The sequence below is a fragment of the Nipponia nippon genome, unplaced genomic scaffold, assembly GCF_047370975.1.
Source record: "Nipponia nippon isolate SJK-2023a ecotype South Korea unplaced genomic scaffold, ASM4737097v1 scaffold_42, whole genome shotgun sequence".
Classification (NCBI taxonomy): domain Eukaryota; kingdom Metazoa; phylum Chordata; class Aves; order Pelecaniformes; family Threskiornithidae; genus Nipponia; species Nipponia nippon.
In genome coordinates, this window is record NW_028262361.1 from 485,353 (window position 1) to 501,325 (window position 15,973).

Genomic DNA, 15,973 nt, shown 5'->3' on the forward strand with positions numbered 1-15,973 from the left:
GGGGTGACACTGGGGGGGACACGGGGACCCCCAGGCTCCGTCCCCCCCCCCCGGCAGGGCCCCCCGCCCCGTGCCGGTGTGGGGCTGGGTGCCGGGACGGGCGCGCCGGTGCCGCGGGCGCCTTTGGCAGCACCGAGCCCAGCCCCTGCCCCCGCCGGGGGGGGTTCCCAGCACCCGCTGGGGGGGGAGCCCTCCCGCGCCCCCCCCCGTGGGACCCGGGGCCCCCCAGCACCCCCCCCCCCGTGGGACCCGGGGCCCCCCAGCACCCCCCCCCCGTGGGACCCGGGGTTTGGGGCTCCCCACCCGTGGTGGGGGGGGAGCGGGAATTGGGGTTCCCCACGTAGGGCTGGGGTGCAAGTCGGGGCCTGCCCGGACAGACGGACGGACGGACGGACGGACGGCCACCGGTGACGGCAGGGGAGGCCCAACCGGTTCGGCAGTGGGGCTGCCCCACGTGGCACCGCGATGGGTGCTGGGGAGACTGGGGGGCTGCGTGGGTGCCAGAGGGGCTGGGCACATCTGGGGGGGCTTGGGGCACATCTGGGGGGGCTTGGGGCACATCTGGGGGGGCTGAGCACATCTGGGGGGCTTGGGGCACATCTGGGGGGCGGGGCACATCTGGGGGCTGAGCACATCTGGGGGGCTTGGGGCACATCTGGGGGGCTTGGGGCACATCTGGGGGGCTGAGCACATCTGGGGGGCTTGGGACACATCTGGGGGGCTTAGGGCACATCTGGGGGGCTGGGCACATCTGGGGGGCTTGGGGCACATCTGGGGGGCTGAGCACATCTGGGGGGGCTTAGGGCACATCTGGGGGGCTGGGCACATCTGGGGGGCTTGGGACACATCTGGGGGGGCTGAGCACATCTGGGGGGGCTCGAGCACAGCTGAGGGGACCTTGAGCACATCTGGGGGGCAATTTGGGCACATCGGGGGGAGTTGAGCACATCTGGGGAGGGCCTTGAGCACAGCTGGGGGGCTTGGGGCACATCTGGGGGGCCTGGGCACATCTGGGGGGCTGAGCACATCTGGGGGGCTTGGGGCACCCCTGGGGGGCTTGGGGCACATCTGGGGGGGCCTGGGCACATCTGGGGGGGATTGGGGGGGTCTCCGAGGGGGAGGGGGAGGAGCGGCCCCGCCCGGCCCCGCCCCCCCTGCCCCGCCCCACCGGAGCCAGCGCGAGCGGCGGAGCGGAGCCGGGACCCGAGGTGAGTCCCGGGGGGGGGGGGGGGGGGGGGGGAGGGGCGGGCGGGGACCCCCCCGACAGCCCTTCCCCCCCCCCGACTCCCCCATCCACGCGGAGAACGGACCCGGGGGGAGGGGGGAGGGCGAGGGGGGGCACAGGGGAAACTGAGGCACGGAGGGGGAGCGGGGGGGGCGGCCATTCCCACCCCTCCCCCCCCGAACGGGCCCCCCCAGCCCCCCTCGGCGGGGGGGGGGGGGGGCACCGGCAGGCCCACGGCTGCCCCATGGCGAGGAATGGGGCTGCGTCCCGGCCCCACGGGCCCCCCCCCCGTCCCGTCCCACGGCTCCTCTGACCCCCCCACGGCTCCCCAGACCCCCCCATCCCGCCCCACGGACCCCACGGGCCCCCCCATTCCACCCCATGGCTCCCCAGAACCCCCACGGACCCCCAGACCCCCCCATCCCGCCCCACGGACCCCCCCATCCCATCCCATGGCTCCCCAGACCCCCCCGGCTCCTCGACCCCCCCATCCCGCCCCACGGCCCCCCCATCCCACCCCACGGCTCCCCTGACCCCCCCATCCCGCCCCACAGCCCCCCCAGACCCCTCCCGGGACCCCCAACCCCCCCCCATCCCACCCCACGGCCCCCCCAGCCCCCCAGCTCCCAGCCCCACGGCTGCCCCCCCCCTCCCCGTGGGGCGCAGGGTGGGGCCCGGCCGCACCCATCCCACCCACCCCAGCTATTTGGGCAGGGCCCCCCACGGCGGGACCCCGCGGCGGCCCCCGACGCGCCGCCGCTCGCCCGGGCCCGCCCGGGGGGGGGGGGAGGGCCCACCCGGGGGGGGGGGGGGGGGGCGTGGGGCAGCACCCACTGGTGACGAGGGGCCTCGCCAGCGCGCGCAGCCCCTTCGGGGGGGGGGGGGTGGGGTTGCAAGCACACGCGTGTGCGCAGGCTCGCAAGCGTGCCCGTGCGTGCAGCCCCCGGGGTGCACGCCTGCAAGCGTGCACATGCACGCGGCCCCTTCGGGGTGCACGCCTGCAAGCGTGCTCACGCGAAACCCCTCAGGCTGCACGCTTGCAAGCGTCCACATGCACGCAACCCCTTCGGGGTGCACGCTTGCAAGCGTGCACATGCACTCAGCCCCTTCGGGGTGCACGCCCGCAAGCGTGCTCACGCGAGACCCTTCGGGGTGCACGCTTGCAAGCACGCACATGCATGCGGCCCCTTCGGGGTGCACGCCTGCAAGCGTGCACATGCGCGCAGCCCCTTCGGGGTGCACGCTTGCAAGCGCGTGTTCACGCGAGACCCTTCGGGGTGCACGCTTGCAAGCACACACATGCACGCAGCCCCTTCGGGGTGCATGCCTGCAAGCGTGTCCTCGCGCGAGACCCTTCGGGGCACACGCGGCCCCTTCAGGGGTGCACGCCTGCAAGCGTGCACACGCGCGCCGACCCTCTGGGACGCACGTCTGCGAGCACACGCTCACGTGAGAGCGTTAGGGGCGCGCGCCCGCAAGCGTGCAAGTGGATGTGAAGCTTTTGGGGTGCACACTTGCGAGCGTGCACAGGTGCGCAGCCCCTTTTGGTTGCACACTTGCGAGCGTGCACCTGCACGCAAACCGTTTGGGGTGCACGCCTGCAAGCATGCACACGTGCGCAGACCTTTTGGGGTGCACGCTTGCAAGTTCGCATCCACGTGGGACGATTTGGGGTGCACACCTGCAAGCGTGCACCTGCACGCAAACCGTTTGGGTTGCACGCTTGCAAGTGCACACGTGCACAAGCCCTTTTGCTTGCACACTTGCAAGCACGCACCTGCAGGCAAACCCTTTAGGGTGCACACCTGCAAGCGCGCACACCTGCACACGCACGCGGCCCTTTTGGGGTGCGCACCTGCAAGTGCACACTCGCGCACAGACCTTTTGGGGTGCACGCTTGCAAGCTCACATCCACACGGGAGCATTTGGGGTGCACGCCTGCAAGCGTGCGCGTGTGCATGGACCCTTTTGGTTGCACGCTTGCAAGCCTGCACCTGCATGCAAAACCCTTTAGGGTGCACGCGTGCAAGCGCACACACACATGCAAACCCTTTAGGGTGCACGCTTGCGAGCTCACATCCCCATGGGAGCATTTGGGGTGCACGCCTGCAAGCGTGCACGCGTGCACAGACCCAGCGGGGTGCACGCTTGCAAGCGTGCAGGGCACGCAATCCGTTTGGGGTGCACACCTGCAAGCGTGCACGGGCGCACGGCCCCTTTGGGGTGCACACTGCAAGCGTGCAAGCGTGCACGGCCCCTTTGGGGTGCACATTGCAAGCGTGCATGGGCGCACGGCCCCTTTGGGGTGCACACCTGCAAGCGTGCACGGGCGCACGGCCCCTTTGGGGTGCACACTGCAAGCGTGCAAGCGTGCACGGCCCCTTTGGGGTGCACACCTGCAAGCGTGCACGGGCGCACGGCCCCTTTGGGGTGCACATTGCAAGCGTGCACGCGCGCACGGCCCCTTTGGGGTGCTCGCCCGCCGGCGCGCCCACGCTCACCCCCCCCCGCCTCCCCCCAGCTCCCCGCCATGTAGCCCTCCCCCAGCATGGCGCCGGGGCCGTTCCCCGAGGACGCGGTTCTCGCCCTCCACTACAACTACACCGGGAAGCTGCACGCCGGGCGTTACCGGGGCGGCCTTCGCCCCGAGACCCTCCTCTTCCTCCTCGTCTGCGGTTTCATCGTGGTGGAGAACCTGGTGGTGCTGGTGACCATCTGGAGGACCAAGAAGCTCCACTCCCCCATGTTCTACCTGCTGGGCAACCTCACCCTCTCCGACCTGTTGGCCGGCGTCGCCTACACCGCCAACATCGTCCTCTCCGGCGCCAACACCTTACGGTTGACGCCGGCGTTGTGGTTCTTGCGGGAAGGCGGAGTCTTCCTCACCTTGGCCGCCTCGGTCTTGAGCTTGTTGGCCATCGCGGTTGAGCGTCACCTCACCATGGCGCGGGTACGGGTGACGCGGGGGGACAAGAGGGGTCGGATGTGGTCGTTGGTGGCGGCCAGTTGGGGGGTTTCGGTGGCGTTGGCGGCGTTGCCGGGGTTGGGGTGGAACTGCCTGGGCGACCTCCCGGCCTGCTCCACCGTCCTCCCCCTCTACTCCAAACGCTACGTCTTCTTCTGCGTCGCCGTCTTCCTCGCCATCCTCCTCACCATCGTCGTCCTCTACGTTCGCCTTTACCGCGCCGTCCGACGCTCGGCCAACCTCCGCCCTTCGCCGAAATCCCCGGCTTTGTTGAAAACGGTGACGGTGGTGGTGGGGACCTTCATCGCCTGCTGGTCCCCCCTCTTCCTCCTCCTCCTCCTGGACGCCTGGTGCTGCCCGCGGGCGTGCGCGGTGCTCTACCACGCCGACTACTTCTTGGGTTTGGCCATGGCCAACTCTTTGCTCAACCCCCTCATCTACACCGGCACCAGCCGGGAGATGTGCCGGGCCGTCCTGCGGCTGCTGCGGGGCGGCTGCTGCCGGGGCGGGGGCGGCCGCGGCGCCGGGGGCCGCGGCGGCGGCACCTTGGGGGGGCCCAGTCTGGGGGGGGGCAGCGGGAGCCCCTCGGGGAGGTCGTCGGCCAGGAGGGTGGCGGCGGCAGGGGACGTCAGCGGGGCGGCGGGGGACGCCAGCGGGGCGGGGGGCGGCAAGGGGGGGGTGGCAGAGGGGTGAGGGGGGCGCGGGGACGGGCGGGGTCCTGGCATCCCCCAATCCTGTGTCCCCGTCCCTGTCCCCAATCCCCGTGCTTGACCCCATCCTTGTCCCTGTCCTCATCCCTGTCCCCGTCCTGGTCCCTGTCCTCATCCCTGTCCCCATCCCTGTCCCCATCCCTGTCCCTGTGCTCGTCCTTGTCCCCGTCCCCATGCTTGACCCCATCCTTGTCCCTGTCCCCATCCCTGGTCCCTGTCCCCATGTGTGTCCCTGTCCCCATCCCTGTCCCCATCCCTGGTCGTGTGCTTGTCCTTGTTCCTGTCCCCATCCTCGTCCCTGTCCCTATCCCTGGTCCCTGTCCCCATCCCGTCCCTGTCCCCATCCCTGGTCCCCTGTGTCCATCCCATCCCTGTCCCCATCCCTGGTCCCTGTCCCCGTCCCTGTCCCTAGGCTGGTCCCTGCCCTTGTCCCCGTCCCCATCTCTGTATTTGTCCTTGTCCCTGTCCCCGTCCCCATCCCTGGTCCCTGTGCTTGTCCTCATCCTTGTCCCTGTCCCCGTCCTTGTCCCCATCTCTGGTCCCTGTCCCCATCCCTGTCCCCATCCCTGGTCCCTGTGCTTGTCCTCATCCTTGTCCCTGTCCCCATCTCTGGTCCCTGTCCCCGTCCCCGTCCCTGCGAGGACACTGTCCCCCCCCCCCGCCCACGCTGGCAGGTACCGGGGGGGGCTGGGGGTCCCCGTGTCCGTGTCCCCGTCCCCGTCCCCGTGTCCCTGTCCCCGTCCCTGTCCCCGCGTCCCCCCCGGTTTTGTAACGAGTTTTTAATAAAAGGCCTTTTTGGAGCCCCCCTCCCCTCGCTCGGCCCCCCCGGCCCGCGACAGCGCGGGGACACGGGAGGGGACGGGGGTCACCCACGGGGGACACGGGAGGGGACAGGGGGACACGGGAGAGGACACGGGAGTGGACAGGGGGACACGGGAGGGGACATAGGAGGGGACAGGGGGACACGGGAGGGGACGGGGGACACGGGAGGGGACACGGGGACACCCACGAGGAACACGGGAGGGCACAGGAGGACAGCATGGGGGACACAGGAGGGGACACGGGGACACCCACGGGTGACACCGGGAGGGGACACAGGAGGGGACAGCACAGGGGACACGGGAGGGGACAGGGGTCACCCACGGGGGACACGGGAGGACCCCAACACCCGGGGGGGGACACACCGGCCCCCAGGGTGACACGGGACAAACCCACGCGTGACGCCGCGTATCCCCCCCCCGCCCCCCGTGACGCCACCGTGGACGGCGCCGCCTGTACCGCGGACTCTTATTCTGGCGAGGGGCCGGGGAGGGGGCGTGGCGGCGGTGACGTCGCGCCCGGGGCGGGGCGGGGCCGCCGTGACTTTTACCGCGGCGGGGGTTCCGCGCGCTGCTTAGTCACGGCCCCCCCGGGCCCCGCCCGCCGCCACCGGGACCGCGCCATGGCCGGGTGAGACCCCCGGGACCCCCCCGGACCCCCCCGGGACCCCCCGCCTGGCCCCGCCCCCGGGACCCTCCCCCACGGAGCGGGGGGGGGGGGGCACGGGTGGGAGGAGACGCCCCCCCCCGGGGTGGAGGGTGGGGAGGGGGCTACTGGGGGGACCCCGTGCCTCAGTTTCCCCAGTGGGTGCTGGGGCTGGCCTGGGGGTCTCCATCCCCCCCGCCTCAGTTTCCCCACCACATCCTGGGGCTGATCTGGGGGTCTCCCCCCGCCCCGTGCCTCAGTTTCCCCAGTGGGTGCTGGGGAGGGGGTCCCTGCCCCCTGATGCCCCCCCCCCCCGTGCCTCAGTTTCCCCAGTGGGTGCTGGGAGGGGGGTCCCTGCCCCCTGATGCCCCCCCCGTGCCTCAGTTTCCCCAGTGGGTGCTGGGAGGGGGGTCCCTGCCCCCTGATACCCCCCCCGTGCCTCAGTTTCCCCAGTGGGTGCTGGGAGGGGGGTCCCTGCCCCCTGATGCCCCCCCCGTGCCTCAGCTTCCCCAGTGGGTGCTGGGAGGGGGGGTCCCTGCCCCCTGATGCCCCCCCCCGTGCCTCAGTTTCCCCAGTGGGTGCTGGGAGGGGGGGTCCCTGCCCCCTGATGCCCCCCCCGTGCCTCAGTTTCCCCAGTGGGTGCTGGGAGGGGGGCCCCTCCCCCCTGATCCCCCCCCCCGTGCCTCAGTTTCCCCAGTGGGTGCTGGGGCTGATCTGGGGGTCTCCCCCCTCCCCGTGCCTCAGTTTCCCCACCACATCCTGAGGCTGATCTGGGGGTGTCTCCCCCCCCCCCCACCCGTGCCTCAGTTTCCCCAGTGGGTGCTGGGGCTGGCCTGGGGGTCTCCCCCGTCCCCGTGCCTCAGTTTCCCCCCCCGCCCTCCACGCTGCGCCCCCCTAACCCCCTCCCCCTCTCTCTCCGCAGGTTCTCGGCCCCCGCCGCCGCCCCCGTCCCCCTCCTAACCCCCCTCCCCAGCCCGGGGGGGGCCTGCGATGCTGGGGCCATGTCCGCCCCCCCGCCCCCCGAATGCCAGGCGGAGGTGACCCCCTCGCCGGGGGGCTCCGGCTCCTTCAGCTACAGCCTGGAGGAGCACCCCAAAGCCGCCCTGGCCATCATGAACCAGCTGCGCTTGGAACGCCAGCTCTGCGACGTCACCCTCCGCGTCCGGTACCGTCACGACGTTCCCCCGGCCGATTTCCCCGCTCACAAAATCGTTTTGGCGTCGTCCAGTCCTGTTTTTAAAGCCATGTTTACGACGGGGTTGCGGGAACGAGGGATGGAAGTGATTCCCATCGAAGGGATTCACCCCCGGGTGATGGAGAGGTTGGTGGAATTCGCCTACACGGCCTCCATTTCGGTGGGGGAGAAGTGCGTCCTTCACGTCATGAACGGCGCCGTCATGTACCAGATCGACAGCGTCGTCCGCGCCTGCTGCGACTTCTTGATCCAGCAGCTTCACCCCAGCAACGCCATCGGCATCGCCAACTTCGCCGAGCAGATCGGCTGCCTGGAACTGCACCAGAAGGCCCGCGAGTACATCTACATGCACTTCGGGGAGGTGAGGGGGGGGCAAACGGGGACCCCCCCGGGGCTGGGGAGCAGTGGGGACCCCCCCGAGGATGGGAGGGGGCTCAGGGAGCAGTGGGGACCCCCCTCAGGGATGGGGGGGGGTTCGGGGAGCAGTGAGGACCCCCCCCGAGGATGGGAGGGGGCTCAGGGAGCAGTGGGGACCCCCCTCAGGGATGGGGGGGGGGTTTGGGGAGCAGTGGGGACCCCCCTCAGGGATGGGAGGGGGTTCGGGGAGCAGTGAGGACCCCCCCCGAGGATGGGAGGGGGCTCAGGGAGCAGGGGGGACCCCCCTCAGGGATGGGGGGGGGTTTGGGGAGCAGTGGGGACCCCCCTCAGGGATGGGGGGGAGGTTCGGGGAGCAGTGAGGACCCCCCCCTGGGGATGGGAGGGGGCTCAGGGAGCAGTGGGGACCCCCCTCAGGGATGGGGGGGGGTTCGGGGAGCAGTGAGGACCCCCCCCGAGGATGGGAGGGGGCTCAGGGAGCAGTGAGGACCCCCCCGGGGATGGGGGGGGCTCAGGGAGCAGTGGGGACCCCCCCTGGAGATGGGGGGGGCTCAGGGAGCAGTGGGGACCCCCCCTGGAGACGGGGGGGGCTGAGGAGTAGCCCCCCACTCCCTTTAACATGGGCTGTTGGGGGGTGTCACAGGCCTTGGGGGGCCCCCACCCCATTAATACGGGCTGGTGAAGGGGTTTAGGGGGGTGTCACAGGGCTGGGGGGCCCCCACCCCATTAACACAGAGCTGGGGGGGGTCCCCACCCCATTAACAGAGAGTGGGGGGGCCCCCACCCCATGAACCTAGAACTGGGGGACCCCCGCCCCATTAACCCAGAACTGGCCCCCCCATGAACCCAGAGCTGGGGGCCCCCCACCCCATTAACAGAGAGCTGGGGGCCCCCCCACCCCATTAACCCAGAGCTGGGGGCCCCCCATTAACCCAGAACTGGGGGACTCCCACCCCATTAACCCAGAACTGGGGGCCCCCCACCCCTTTAACCGAGAGCTGGGGGCCCCCCACCCCATTAACCCAGAACTGGGGCCCCCCACCCCATTAACCCAGAGCTGGGGGCCCCCCATTAACCCAGAACTGGGGGACCCCCACCCCTTTAACAGAGAGCTGGGGGCCCCCCACCCCATTAACCCAGAACTGGGGCCCCCCACCCCATTAACCCAGAGCTGGGGGCCCCCACCCCATTAACCCAGAACTGGGGGACCCCCAGCCCATGAACCCAGAACTGGGGGCCCCCCACCCCTTTAACAGAGAGCTGGGGGCCCCCACCCCATGAACCCAGAGCCGGGGGGGGTCCCCAAACCCCCCAGCCCCTCCAAAAGAACCGGGACGGACGCAGGACCCCACGGGGCCCCGCCGAGGCCCCGGCAGCGGGGTGCTGGGCTGGTCAGGGTGTTTTTGGGGGGGGGTGGTGTCCGTGTCCCCCCCAGCCTCACCCCATCCCCCCCCCCCCCCCAGGTTTCCAAACAGGAGGAATTTTTCAACCTCTCCCACTGCCAACTGGTGACGCTGATCAGCCGGGACGAGCTCAACGTCCGCTGCGAATCCGAAGTTTTCCACGCCTGCATCAACTGGGTGAAACACGACTGCCCCAACCGCCGCCTCTACGTCCAGGCCCTGCTCCGCGCCGTCCGCTGCCACTCCCTCACCCCGCACTTCCTCCAGATGCAGCTCCAAAAATGCGAAATCCTCCGAGCCGATTCCCGCTCCAAGGATTACCTGGCGCAAATTTTCCAAGATTTAACTCTTCATAAACCCACCCAGGTTTTACCCTGTCGGACCCCCAAGGTGGGCCAGCTCATTTACACCGCCGGCGGTTATTACCGGCAATCTTTGAGTTATTTGGAAGCCTACAACCCTCGGGATGGATCCTGGATCCGTTTAGCCGATCTCCAGACTCCCCGGAGCGGTTTGGGGGGTTGCGTGGTGGGGGGGCTTTTTTACGCGGTGGGGGGACGGAATAATTCTCCCGACGGGAACACGGACTCGGCCGCCATCGACTGCTACAACCCCATGACCAACCAGTGGTCGCCCTGCGCCCCCATGAGCGTCCCCCGCAACCGCATCGGGGTGGGGGTGATCGACGGGATGATTTACGCCGTGGGGGGGTCGCACGGCTGCATCCATCACAGCAGCGTGGAGAGGTGAGGGGGCTGGGGGGAACTGGGGCGATAACGCGAGCACTGGTTTGCCCTGGGGGGGCACAAATCTGCCCTGGGGGGGGAGAAATCTGCCTTGGGGGGGCCCAAATCTGCCCCAGGGCTCATTGATTTGCCCCAGGGGGGCACAAATTTGCCCCAGGGCTGATAACATGAGCCCTGGTTTGCCCTGGGGGGGGCACAGATCTGCCCTGAGGGGCACAAATCTGCCCTGGGGGGCTCTAAATCTGCCCCAGGGCTGATAGTGTGAGCCCTGGCTTGCCCTGGGGGGCACAAATCTGTCCTGGGGGGCCCCAAATCTGTCCGGGGGGGGGCACAGATCTGCCCCAAGGCTGGTAACAGGGGCCCTGGTTTGCCCCAGGGGGGCAAAGATCTGCCCTGAGGGGCCCAAATCTGCCCGGGAGGGGCCCAAATCTGCCCCAGGGCTGGTAACATGAGCCCTGGTTTGCCCTGGGGGGCACAAATCTGCCCTGGGGGGGAGCAGATCTGCCCCAGGGCTGATAACAGGAGCCCTGGTTTCCCCAGGGGGGCACAGATCTGCCCTGAGGGGCACAAATCTGCCCTGGGGGGCTCTAAATCTGCCCCAGGGCTGATAGTGTGAGCCCTGGCTTGCCCTGGGGGGCACAAATCTGTCCTGGGGGGCCCCAAATCTGTCCGGGGGGGGGGGCACAGATCTGCCCCAAGGCTGGTAACAGGGGCCCTGGTTTGCCCCAGGGGGGCAAAGATCTGCCCTGAGGGGCCCAAATCTGCCCCAGGGCTGGTAACATGAGCCCTGGTTTGCCCTGGGGGGCACAAATCTGCCCTGGGGGGGAGCAGATCTGCCCCAGGGCTGATAACAGGAGCCCTGGTTTCCCCAGGGGGGCACAGATCTGCCCTGGGGGACACAAATTTGCCCCAGGGCTGGTAACAGGGGCCCTGGTTTGCCCTGAGGGGGCACAGATCTGCCCTGAGGGGCACAAATCTGCCCTGGGGGGCTGTAGATCTGCCCCAGCGCTATAACAGGAGCCCTGGTTTGCCCTGGGGGGCCCCAAATCTGCCCTGGGGGGGGGCCCAAACCTGCTCCAGGGCTGATAACACAAACCCAGCCCCGCAGGGGGTCTGCACTCACCCATGGGTGCCAGGGACCCCCGCCGAGGTGCTCAGCCCCCGCTGTCCTTTCCCCCCCCATCCCCAGGTACGAGCCGGAGAGGGACGAGTGGCAACTGGTGGCCCCCATGCTGACGCGGCGAATCGGGGTGGGGGTGGCAGTGCTCAACCGCCTCCTTTACGCCGTGGGGGGGTTCGACGGCACCACCCGCCTCAGCTCCGCCGAGTGCTACCACCCCGAGCGGGACGCCTGGCGAGCCATCGCCCCCATGGCCACCATCCGCAGCGGCGCCGGTGAGAGGACAGGGGGGGAAAACCCCATTTTTGGGGGGTCCTGGGGGGGGGTTAAGGGATTTTGACCAATTCTGCTCCCCCCCCAGGGGTCTGCGCCCTCAATAACTGCATCTACGCCATGGGGGGCTACGACGGGACGGACCAGCTCAACAGCACCGAGCGTTACGAGGTGGAGACGGACGCCTGGACCTTCGTGGCACCCATGCGGTACCGGCGCAGCGCTCTCGGCGTCACCGTCTACCAGGGCAAGATCTACGTCTTGGGTAGGTGTTGGGGGGTCTTCGGGGGTCCCCGGTAAAGCTGGTGAAGGGGGGGGGGGGGGAAGGAACCGAAACCGTCGCCCCTCTCCGCAGGGGGCTACGACGGCCACACGTTCCTGGATTCGGTGGAGTGTTACGACCCCGTCGCCGACGCCTGGACGGAGGTGACGCGGATGACGTCGGGACGCAGCGGGGTCGGGGTGGCCATCACGATGGAACCGTGCCGAAAACAAACCGACCGATCCGATTGTCCCTGCTAACCCCGGCGCCGCCGTGGAGGGAGGGGGGCGGGGGGGAGAAATGGCCGCGGCGCAGTCGCGGCGCAGCCGATGGGGGCTGCGGGTTCCCCCCCCCCCCCCCACTTTTCCCCACGGCGGCGGGTAAATGCAGCGCGGGGGGAGGCCGGGATGTCACCGCTGGCCGCCCTCGCGCCTCAACTGGCCACACGGACAGCTCGCGGGGGGCCGTGGCACCCCCAAAATCCCCCCCCCTCCTGGTTTTGGGGAGAGGGGGGAGCTGGATTCGCACCCACCTTCCAGCCTGGCAGCCGACTGACTGGTTTTAATGATTTCCAAATCCCGTTGTTACATGAATAAAAGAGACTTTTGTGATTAAGCTGGGGGGGGGGGAGAATCGGTGCCGCACAGTGGGGGGGCTCGGCGTGGCCCGATCCGTACCGGTGCTGTGCCGCTCACCACGTCGTCGGCACCAGGCTCCACAAGTAATCGCTGACGAAGCAGCGGGAATGGCGGCTGCCGTCGATGTCGATGGGCTGAGCGATGTCGGGGCCGTAGTGGACTTGAGGGGGAGGAGAAGAAGAATGGGGGGGGTTTAAGGGGGGCAGGGGGCGAGGGGGGGGGTTTAAGGGGACGCGGGGGGGACACTCACTGCCTTTAATCTGCGCCGGCTCGGCCTCGTAGTCCCAATCGATGCGGCTGATTTTGTAGTAGAGCTGCGTCACGTACCTGCGGGGGACGGGGAGGGTCGGGGGTGGCTCGGGGTCCCCCCCGTGTCCCCCCCTTCGCCCCTTCCCGCCGTCCCCACTCACGCGGCGGAGGGCACGGCGTCTTCCTCCCGCTCCGCGTCTTCCTCCAGCCGCCGGCTCTCCTCCCGCAGCTCCTGCAGCTCCTGCCGCAGGGCGGTGGGGCAGTGAAGGGAGACAACCAGCTGTGCGGGACCCCCACCCGCCACCCCAAAAAGGACAACGGGGACCCCCCCAGACCCCCAGAAAGGATATCTACTGCTGGCCTGCAGGCTGGCACCGGCCTCCCGTGCCCGAACCAGCTCCTCTTCCATGTCCTGCAGCCTCCGGAGGGATCGCTGGAGCTCGCTCTCCCGGTCCAGGAGGGTCTGTGCCACCGTCTCCTCGGCCGTGGTGAGCTCTGGGGATGGAGGGCGACGCTGGGGGGGTGGCTTTGCTGGGGAGGGGGACACGCGAGGGGGGACGGGGGGCTCACCTCTGACCAGCTGGGCGGCCGTGGCCTGCGAGGCCAGCAGCTTGTCGTCCACCCGGCTGCGTTTGTCCAGGCTGCGGCGCAGGAGGTTGTCGGCCCAGTCCGACAGCAGCACCTTCAGCAGCTCCTTGCTCACCTCCTCCAGCTCCTGCATCCGCTTGCTCAGCATGGTGGGGGGGCTGGGGGGGCTTATGAGGGTGCTGGCACCCCAAAATTTGGGGGAAAGTCGTGGGTGGGGGGCAAGAGGCGTTACTGAGGTGAGGGGTGGGGGGAGTGAGGCTGAAGGAGAGGAGCCGGGCCTGGGGGGGCGAGAGCAGGGCCTGGGGGGGCTGCAGGGCTGGGGGGGCTTATGAGAGTGCTGGCACCCCAGAATTTGGGGGGAAAGTTGTGGGTGGGGGGCAAGAGGTGTCCCTGGGGGGGGGGGGGAGCAGGGCTGAAGGTGAGGAGCCAAGCCTGGGGGGGCAAATGGGGGCTGGGAGAGCAGAGATGGGGATGGGGGGAGAAGCTGAGGGGTTCTATTTGGGGGGGGCCAGTGACAGGCCTGGGGGGGGGGCAGAGAAGGTGGTTTGGGGGTGAGGCTGGGGGGGGCAGAGAAGGCGGTTTGGGGGGTGACAGGCCCGGGGGGGGGGGGGGGGGGGGGGGGGCGAGGCGGGCCGAAGCCGCGGTCTGGGGCGGCGGAGAAGCCTGAGGGGGCTCTGGAGGACACGGAGACACACCCCCCCCCCCCCCCTCACCGGGACACCGCGGCGGGGCCCCCCCCTCAGACGCCTCCAACCGGGCCCTCGGGGTAAAGACCCCCCGCCCCGGGCTGGGCCTGCCCGCACTCAACACCCACCGGGGGACGGCGCAAGGCCCGCGGGGGGCGGCACAGCCCCCCCACGGCGATAGGGGCCATTAACCCCCCCCCTTACCTGCTCTGCCGGTACCGGACAGTGAGGGGGGGGGAGCGGGGGGTGTCGGTGCGCGCGCGCCGCCGTTTGAACGGGGCGGGGCCGCCCCGCGCATGCGCGTTTGGCTCCGCGCCATCCGGTACCGCTGGGGGGCGCCAGAGGAGGCCGCTCCCCGCCCTGGGGCCCTTCCAGCCGGCTCGGAGGACTTGGGGTGCTCCTCTCTGTGGTATGGGCAGCCTGTGGGGACCCCTCCCCGGGGTACGGGACCCCCCCGGGGCTGTGGACCCCTCCCAAGGCCTGGGCCCGGGCCGGGGGACCCCCCCCCCCGGGGTACGGGACCCCCCCGGGGCGGTAAGACCCCCCAGGGCTTCCCTGTGCTCCCCCAGCCCAGCTTGACCCATTCAGCAGGCTCTGCCTCCCCCCCCCGAGCCCCCCAGCCCAGACCCCCCCAGCCCGCAGCCCCCAGACCCCCCAGCCCAGACCCCCCCAGCACAGACCCCCCTCAGCCCCCCAAAGCCCCCCAGCACAGACCCCCCAGCCCAGACCCCCCAGCACAGACCCCCCCATCGCCCCCCCCAAGCCCCCCAGCCCAGACCCCCCACCAGAGCCCCCCAAAGCCCCCCCAGCACAGACCCCCCCAGCCCAGACCCCCCATCGCCCCCCCAAAGCCCCCCAGCACAGACCCCCCCATCGCCCCCCCAAAGCCCCCCAGCACAGACCCCCCCATCGCCCCCCCAAAGCCCCCCCAGCACAGACCCCCCCATCGCCCCCCCAAAGCCCCCCAGCACAGACCCCCCCATCGCCCCCCCAAAGCCCCCCCAGCACAGACCCCCCCATCGCCCCCCCAAAGCCCCCCCAGCACAGACCCCCCATCGCCCCCCCAAAGCCCCCCAGCACAGACCCCCCCATCGCCCCCCCAAAGCCCCCCAGCACAGACCCCCCCATCGCCCCCCCAAAGCCCCCCCAGCACAGACCCCCCCATCGCCCCCCCAAAGCCCCCCAGCACAGACCCCCCCATCGCCCCCCCAAAGCCCCCCCAGCACAGACCCCCCCATCGCCCCCCCAAAGCCCCCCCAGCACAGACCCCCCCATCGCCCCCCCAAAGCCCCCCCAGCACAGACCCCCCCATCGCCCCCCCAAAGCCCCCCCAGCACAGACCCCCCCATCGCCCCCCCAAAGCCCCCCAGCACAGACCCCCCCATCGCCCCCCCCAAAGCCCCCCCAGCACAGACCCCCCCATCGCCCCCCCAAAGCCCCCCCAGCACAGACCCCCCCACGCTCGCTCCCTTCTCCTCTTTATTCGAGCTGATGGCGGAGGAGGCAGAAGGGGGGGGGCGATGGGGGACGGGGGGTCTGGCCGCAGGAGACCCCCGGGGAGGGGGGGAACCCCCCCAGGGGATGGGGGGGGGGGCTGGCACCCTGGGGGGGGGTCTCCCCAGCGCCCCCCCCGGGGGTCCCGCCCAAGCATTCACAGTTATGTACAGAAACGCCGGCGCGTACAAAAATAAAAGCTCTGCACGACCCCCCCCGCCGGGCCCCCCCCCCCGCCGCTACAAGGCCACAGGCCAGGCCTGACCACCCCCCCCCCAAATTTTGGGGGGGGGGGTCAGAGGCCCCCCAACACCCCCCAGCACCATTGCACACCCCCCGGCCGTGCCCCCCCCCCAAATGAAGGGAGACCCCAGCCCCGATGCTACAGTACAGTGTTCAGAAATGGGGGACCCCCCCCCCAAAAAAAAAAAAAAAAAAAAAAGCTGTTTTGGGGGCTGCCCCCCCCCGGCCCCCCCCACCCCCCCCCCGCTCGGATTTGGGGGGGGGGCACCTCGTTATTGCTTCACCTCTAGTGGGGATTTGGGGGGGGGAGACCCCCCCCCCAGTATGGCCTGGACCC

At 70.4% G+C, this 15,973-nt stretch overlaps 3 protein-coding genes across 3 annotated transcripts; 2 read left to right on the plus strand and 1 right to left on the minus strand.

Annotated features, from left to right (window-relative positions):
* Nucleotides 1-1,153: 1,153 nt before the first annotated feature.
* On the plus strand, nucleotides 1,154-6,229 carry S1PR5 (sphingosine-1-phosphate receptor 5). Its single transcript, XM_087777907.1, has 3 exons — nucleotides 1,154-1,208; nucleotides 3,747-4,749; nucleotides 6,201-6,229. The coding sequence occupies exons 2-3, from the start codon at nucleotides 3,774-3,776 to the stop codon at nucleotides 6,227-6,229; spliced, it is 1,005 nt and encodes a 334-aa protein (XP_087634033.1). The 5' UTR covers nucleotides 1,154-1,208; nucleotides 3,747-3,773.
* KEAP1 (kelch like ECH associated protein 1) lies at nucleotides 6,227-12,353 on the plus strand. Its single transcript, XM_087778066.1, has 6 exons — nucleotides 6,227-6,349; nucleotides 7,287-7,920; nucleotides 9,398-10,083; nucleotides 11,273-11,478; nucleotides 11,565-11,741; nucleotides 11,832-12,353. The coding sequence occupies exons 1-6, from the start codon at nucleotides 6,342-6,344 to the stop codon at nucleotides 11,996-11,998; spliced, it is 1,878 nt and encodes a 625-aa protein (XP_087634192.1). The 5' UTR covers nucleotides 6,227-6,341; the 3' UTR covers nucleotides 11,999-12,353.
* Nucleotides 12,285-14,123, minus strand: SPC24 (SPC24 component of NDC80 kinetochore complex). The gene is made up of 6 exons (XM_087778079.1): nucleotides 14,104-14,123; nucleotides 13,196-13,392; nucleotides 12,976-13,120; nucleotides 12,787-12,879; nucleotides 12,627-12,703; nucleotides 12,285-12,536 (listed from the first exon to the last, which is right to left on the minus strand). The coding sequence occupies exons 2-6, from the start codon at nucleotides 13,359-13,361 to the stop codon at nucleotides 12,430-12,432; spliced, it is 588 nt and encodes a 195-aa protein (XP_087634205.1). The 5' UTR covers nucleotides 13,362-13,392; nucleotides 14,104-14,123; the 3' UTR covers nucleotides 12,285-12,429.
* Nucleotides 14,124-15,973: the final 1,850 nt, after the last annotated feature.